This window comes from Pteropus alecto, unplaced genomic scaffold, assembly GCF_000325575.1.
Source record: "Pteropus alecto unplaced genomic scaffold, ASM32557v1 scaffold3, whole genome shotgun sequence".
In the NCBI taxonomy this organism is placed as follows: domain Eukaryota; kingdom Metazoa; phylum Chordata; class Mammalia; order Chiroptera; family Pteropodidae; genus Pteropus; species Pteropus alecto.
The window spans coordinates 47,641,351-47,648,838 of NW_006442484.1; the positions used below are offsets into that span (position 1 = coordinate 47,641,351).

At 33.9% G+C, this 7,488-nt stretch overlaps 1 protein-coding gene across 2 annotated transcripts in view; it reads right to left on the minus strand.

Annotated features, from left to right (window-relative positions):
* Nucleotides 1–621: 621 nt before the first annotated feature.
* PRKRA (protein activator of interferon induced protein kinase EIF2AK2) overlaps nt 622–7,488 on the minus strand; it is a 17,748-nt gene continuing 10,881 nt past the window's right edge. For both annotated transcript variants that reach the window (XM_006921240.3, XM_025039554.1), the window contains 2 exons: nt 4,356–4,530; nt 622–1,325 (listed from right to left, as the gene is read on the minus strand). In XM_006921240.3, the coding sequence (XP_006921302.1) occupies nt 1,168–1,325; nt 4,356–4,530 (333 nt within the window). In that variant the 3' untranslated portion in view covers nt 622–1,167. The remainder of the gene's footprint in view (nt 1,326–4,355; nt 4,531–7,488) is intronic.

The window sequence follows — 7,488 nt, forward strand, 5'->3', positions numbered from 1 at the left end:
CTTTTTTTCCCACAGAAAAATACTTGTTACCTATTTCTTGCGGAATTAACACTCGAGATTGTCAAAACCTACAGTTATCATTCAGAGCTCTCCTCTCTGAGGATTTTCCTGGGTTCTTCGTAGACTTCCACCTAGTCTACGAAGGTAGGGCTATCAGCTGGGGCTGACAGATGGTGGACTTGTTACAGGATGATACATGGAAACATAAAAGGCAAAATTAAAATTTGCTGATGAGACTTATTTCCTAACCTTTTAATCACTCACTGCTTTGTTTGAAACATTTTCCTGTAACTGAATTGAGTGCAGTGGAAAGTTTTATTTCCTTTTTGTATTTCTACTAATGCCTTTTCAACTACAGTACTAATTCATCTATGAATGCTTATGTCAAAGAAAAATACAACACTGCATATGCTTAAAGAAAATATAGAAGTGATTCACCACATATATATTTGTAAATTTATGCTTAGGCCACAGGTTTTTTACCTTGGACTTTCAGAAGTAAACAAGAGGTATGTAAATAACAGAATAGCCACATTATAATGTCACTCACATGAACAGGGGTGGGGGGTGGGAGGTGGGCACAGACAAATTAGTTAACACTTTAATAAAATGAGCCGAACCCATTATAACAACAGCTCTTTATTACATGGATACACAGCAGACCAATCAATATTCCTTGACATTTAACAATCACATTCAATAAAAGCCTGTTAGTACATTCCTCAACACTCTAATTCTAAGGGGCTTCCTTCAAATTCCCTTTACAAAGCCGTGCACAAAGAAGAGGTTAAGCACCAGTAAGAAAGACTGTTGTTAGCAGCAGTTTTATTTATTCTTCATCATCATCATCATCATCATTACCATCATCACCATCATCAATAAACATGCAGTTTCTTCCTTCTATGTACATGGCATTGTAAATGGGTGCTACACTCTGCCTATGGTACAAAGTTTAGAAATACAATATACCAATACAAAGTTGAAGCCATTAAAAAGAGCTTAATAACAACTACCAGGAGATAATTACATCTGGAGTGTTGAAGGAATCTATGAAGAGATTTAGAAACAACACACAAAGTCAAACATTACAGTAAACATTTTACTTGGGAAGGAGTGAAAGGGGAACTTTTTATGTGCTGCTGAAGGGCTTTCTAAGTTGCTCCAAGTTTACTTCCTTTCTGCTATTATCTTTAAATACTGCAAAGCATTGTGAGCTGCATCACTCTGTGCATTGCCACAGGAGATCCCAGAGCCATGACAAACTGTGATGGGACTGGTAGACAGTTCAGCGAGACACTGATACTGTCCATTGGCACTCAGTTCCTCTGTAATGACATATTCAAACATGATGGTTAGATGGTTAGTCAGTATATATAAAATATATCCTTTGTATAAACAATACAATTTTTATCACTGTTTTTCTCCATAAGCATCCACGGTAGACTACTCCACTTACCATCTTTGTTATTCTTGTATAAACTAAAAACAAAACAATTGCTCAGCTATAGCATTTCTCAAACAAAGATTTGCTTCATTATCATCTAAGGGAACTGTAAAGAAATTCAGGTGTCTAGGCCTCACTCCAACCTGCTCAATCAGAAACGGGCAGAGTTGGGGGTTAGAACGGCCAGAGTCTTGCATTAAAAAAAAAAAAATGTCCCAAGGCAATTCTAGTATGGCTAAACAGTGTTTGCAAATTACTGACCAGTACTTCTTTTAAAAGGAGAAAATTATTTGCTAGAAGACTGGGGAAATTGTATTTTTTACCATAAAGTCTAGAGTTATTTTCAGCAGACATGTGAACCAGGGAATACATGAGTCAGGGCAAGACTTCCCTTGTGCCTTCGTGTTCCTTAGTTATAAATCTGTGCGGAGCCCAGTTCCATCTTGTATATGGGTTAGGATGTTTTAAAAACAGTACCTAAACCCAAGAAACAAATGTTCTTCTCCTCAACTGATGAATCACTCTTATCAAAGATAAATAAATAAGACAAGGGGAAGAAGTAGAAACATGTGAGTTATGACTTATTTAAAGTGGTCATGATTAAATGTTATTTCAGGTAGAGTCAATATAGTGGAAAATATCCAGACACAATAGGATTATTTAATGCCTGAAGAGGCTTTCTAGTTGTAGCATCTACGCTTTTATTATTTTTCTAATTGAGGTAAAATTCATACAATATAAAATTAACTATTTTTAAATTGAATTATTCAGTGGCATTTAGTGCAGTCACAATGTTGTGCAACCACCTCCATCTAATCACAAAACATTTTTGCCATTTCATCACCCCAAGAGGAAACCCCAAACCATTAAGCAGCTGCTTCCAACCTGCCTGCCCACGCCCCACAATCTCGGCCTCAGCCCTTGGCAACCACCAATCTGCATTCTGTCTCTATGAACTAATCTATTCTGGATATTTCATATAAATGGAATCATATAATATGTGACATTTCATGTCTGGCTTCTTTTACTTAGTATATTCCTGAGGTTCATCCATGTAGTAAATATCAGAACTTCATTCCTTTTCATGGCTGAATAATATTTCATTGCATGTATATACCACAATTGATTTATCCATTATCTGTCATGGACATATAGGCTATTTCAACTTTCTGGCTATTATGACTAGCACAGCTATAAACATGTGTGTACAGGTATTTGTTTGTATATTAGTTTCCAATTCATTTGGATACATACCTAGTAGAGTTGCTGGGTCATAAGGCAACTCATTTGAGGTGCTGCAAAACTGTATTCCATAGCAGCTGAACCGTTTTACATTCCCGCCAGCAATGCATGAGGGCTCTACTATCTCTACATCTTCACTAACATTTGTTACATTTTTCATCACAGCCATCTTAACGGGTGTGAATTGGTATCTCACAGTGGTTTTATTTCCCTGATGACCAATGATGTTGAGCATCTATCTTTTCATGTGCTTGCTGGCCTTCTGTATATCTTCTTTGGGGAACATTTAGATTCTTTTGAAGATATTTACATAGAAGGTAGCCAAATTAACACTGTGGTTTTTAGACTGCTGTCCTATATTTACAAGAAATACTTAGTTCTTTAAATCGTTAAGAAGCATTCCAAAAGCATCATTAATTTATGACCTAAACAATCATCTCAAGTTTCCTTCTTTTCCTAGATTCAAAACTTTCCATAGTCCTATCCATGACATAGCTTATTCATCTTTGTCTCAAATACCCAACAAAGCATAGACACTTAATAAGTATTTGTTGAATGAATGGTCTTTCATCAACCACCTTTTCTGAGCATCTGTATGCACTAAATTCCCAGGTTTGGCCTCATTCTCAGTATATTAAGATACTGCACTTGACCCATCATTCAATCCTAAAGTGGCATAGAAAATCATAAGTTCTTTCAGTCCCTAAACACCCTACTTCCCAGTGCCAGGAGCTCTGACAAGTTAGGTCCCCACAGCTAACTGAAACTGGAATAAGAGATATCAAATTCTTTACACATTATACTGATGTTAAATCAAAACAATAAATGTATGCACCTTCACGCACATAACACACATTAGCTAGCTTTATATGCTGAATTAAAAGAAAATCCAAACTGACTTGTTTTCCAGTCTGTTCACATTTGTCTATCTAAATGATTAAGAGCTATAAAGAAGGGAAAATATGATAGCTGGAATGGGATAAAGCTATTAATTGATTTGACCCCTTTTATCTCCCAGAATTGGTGAATACTGACAAAGTAGAGAGGTACGGCCCTCTCAAACTTCATATTTTCTAGAAATGTGGGTACCTTTATATTTGTCAATCTGCCCATCAGGGCTAGTTTAATAGACAGTGTATCTCTAGTTGCTCTTCCCCAAATCTGGTTCTACCACTGACAAGCTATGTAATCTTGGCCAAGTTTCTCAACCTTTCTGTGCCTTACTTTCTTCACTTACATATAGAACCTACTTCACAGGGTTAGTTTGAGGATTCAGTCAGCTGATATATGTAATGTCCTTAAAATAGTGCCTGGCACATAGGAAAACTCTATAAATCTTAGCTATTGTTATTTTTATAACTCTACAGATGTTAGCTATTATTATTATTTATAAGAATGAAACATATCAATTATATAGATTACTGCCTGGTATTACAGTTAGAATCCTTGATCACGAAAATAAATTATAAAAGAAGTTTTTTTCTCAAACATATTTTTATTATTTTTCTATTTTTTATTTTTTTAATTGAAGAAATGATTTAATTTTTTCTTTTCCCATCTACCTCTTCCCTCCCCCTTCCCCTCTGGTAACCATTAGTCCATTGTCCATGTCCATCAAACATATTTTTAAAAGAAAGATGTTTTGGGATAAACCAAAAAAAAATCATACCTATATCCAAATATGTTATATTAAAACCTTGTTCCTTGGCGATTTCACTAAGTAGCTGGATGTAATCTGTATTTGGAATACTGAGAAGGCTTCTTTTCAGTAAGTTGATCTTCTCACCAGGAGAATTCCTCAAGGAATGCCAAGTACATCCTAAAGAATGCCCTACTACATTTGTCTGAAAAACAGAGATGAAGATTAACACTCAACTAGGACTGGTTTCCAAAACTATAATTAAAAGTACTTAAAGGCACTTACATTTAATATTTTATAAAGCATGGTTAACTTTACAATTTAAAATAGACAACACTAACTAGTACACACATTTAACAAATACCATAATCTTAAGAAAAAAGAAGCATGTGCGATAATATACTTCCAATATTTAAAAATACTTTTGTGTAATACAAATGTCGCTCGGTTGAGTTTTACGATGGTTATATTATGCATGCTGGGTTTGAGAAGAACAAGTTATTCAAGGACATCAAAAGCTCTTCTCAGACTTATATTCCAGAACCCAACTGAGCTTATGTTTTTCTGTTTCTTTCTCTTTTTTCTTTATATTCTCCTATATCCTTCTCTTTCACCTCTATTTTTAGAATGCTTTGCATTTCCATGTTAGTTTATGGTAGTCAAATTGCTTTCCTATATTATGCTATTTAAAAAACCCAAAACAACTACTCTCTGTAGTAAGTAGGGCAACCTACCCTTAGGCTTACTTATTAATGAGCCCCGATAGAGGTTAAGAGAATTTCAAAAGATCACAGAGATGGTGGTGGTACAGTACTGAGTAATTTGTAAAATGTAAATAAAATTTTATATTCCTTGACTGAACCTTCAAACAATATATTTTTAAAAATTATAATTCATTCACATGGTAAAAAATACCTGCAGTAAGAACAAACAGCTAATGAAGAATAGTCTATTTTCCTTACCACCCCTTCCCCAAAGACTTCTGTTCCACTTCCCAGAGGCACTTGCTGTTAAACATTTCTTCAGTATCCTTCCATAAACAGTCTATGGATATTCAAGCACATGCACACATGTGATCTTTTTATACAAATATTATAGCTTACTCATCTAACATCTTATTCATTTGTCTCATATTAGCACACACAAATACATTATATTTATCTTTAAATAGCATCCAACCAAAGGTTTTAGGTTTCTGGTTTCCTGCTTTTACAAACAGTTACAATAAAACTCTTTTGCACTGGGATGACTTTCTCTGAGGAATAATTTCTAAAAGTAGAATTGCTGAGTCGAAGAACATGTATGCTTTTAATTTTTTAAATATTCTAAACTGATATTTGAACCACTTTATACTCTCATCAAGTCTTGAAGGGTGCTTGTCTTCTCATGCCCTCACCAACACCAGATATTATCAAACTTTGTAGTTTTAGCCAATCTAAAAGATGAAATTAGTATCTTGTTTAACTTGCATGAATAAAGCTGAACATTTATTTTTTAACCATTTGTATTTCTTTTATTTGTCTTTTTTATTGGTGTGTAAGAGCTTTTTGTGTGGTAATGAAAACAGTTCCTTTATATTTATATGTTGAAAATAACATATTTTTTGTTCATTTGTTTTTATTGAGATTTAACTGACATATTATATTAGTTTCAGATGTACAACAGTTCGTTTTGTATATATTGTAAAATGATCACTACATAAGCCTAGTTAACATCCATCACCACACTTAAATTGTTTTCTTGTGATGAGAATTTTTTTTTCAATGGTGACATTGGTTAACGAAATCCAGTAAGTATGATGAGAGCTTTTAAGATGTACTCTCTTATCGACTTTCAAATATACAATCTCACTGTTTTTATTCTTGATTTACAGATCTTTTGCTGACTTGGTTACAGCCCAGTCAATGAGAAGCTCTTATTAACTTGAATCCTTTGAAACACCCCCTCCCAAGCTGCTTGCTCCTTCCCCTAGAAATGTAAGCCCCTCTCCTGTTTTTCAGACTTGCCTAAGGTTCACATAATTTGCCTGTCCAGAATTGCAATTCCTCTGCTCTTCCCAAATGAATCCATTTTGATGGTAAAATAATTGCCTTTTTTTTTTAAGGTCAACAGGAATAAGGTAGCAACCAAATGATAGGTATGCGCGCACGTGCACATACACATACATACACCTTTCCCCCGTTGAAATGGCTGTAAGTTGTTTGTATATCATTTATTGAATAATCCATCCTCTCGCTCACTGATTTGAAATCTCACTGTTGTCATATACTTTGTTCCTATGTGGATTAGCATCTATACCTGGATTCTACAGTCTATTCCATTTATTTTTGTACCAGTACCTATTTTAACTATTACTATAGTTTTATTGTATAAAACTTCTTTTCTGGTAGCAGCCCATCTCTCATACTTTTCTTTTTCAGTTTTCTTGGCTGTTCTTGGGAGTTTATTTTTCCGGATAAACTGAGTAAGCTGTATCAAGGTCCAAAATAAATTCTGGTATATTTTGAGTGAGACTACATTACTTTTCTGTATGTTTACAATGTATTGACAATATTTACAATTCAAGACAGGTTTACATTTATTCATTTTCTATTATATTATCTATACTTATAGATATACATGTTACATATAAACATGTAACCATGATTGATTTTTTTTGGAGATATACTTTGATCTACAATAAGGAATTTTTAAAGTGTTGATCAATAATGATTTCTAAATTTTGACAAATATCTTTTTGAAACCCATTGAGACAATTATGTTTTTGCTCCTTTGACTCATTAATGTGGTTAATTATGTTAACTGATTTACTAACCTTGAAATCGTCTTGCATTCCTGAAATAAAGCCTACTTGTCTATGGTATATTATTCTTTTAATGTTCTACTGAATAGTTCATTAAAATCTCACCATAAAGGAAATTTTTTTTGTTGGGATTTGCTATTGTTAGGTTTTCGTGCTAGTTTTATGCTGGTTTTGGAGAACAAATTTAGAAGCTTTCTCTATGTTATATATATACTGCTGGGAAGAGTTGAAATAGTATTGGAAATAACCTCTTCCTTGAAGGTTCAACAGAATGCAACTGTAAACTTATCTGTGCTTTGCAATTTTAGCGTCATCTCTGATCCAATTTCAAAAGACGTGAATGCAATATATTTTCTTTTT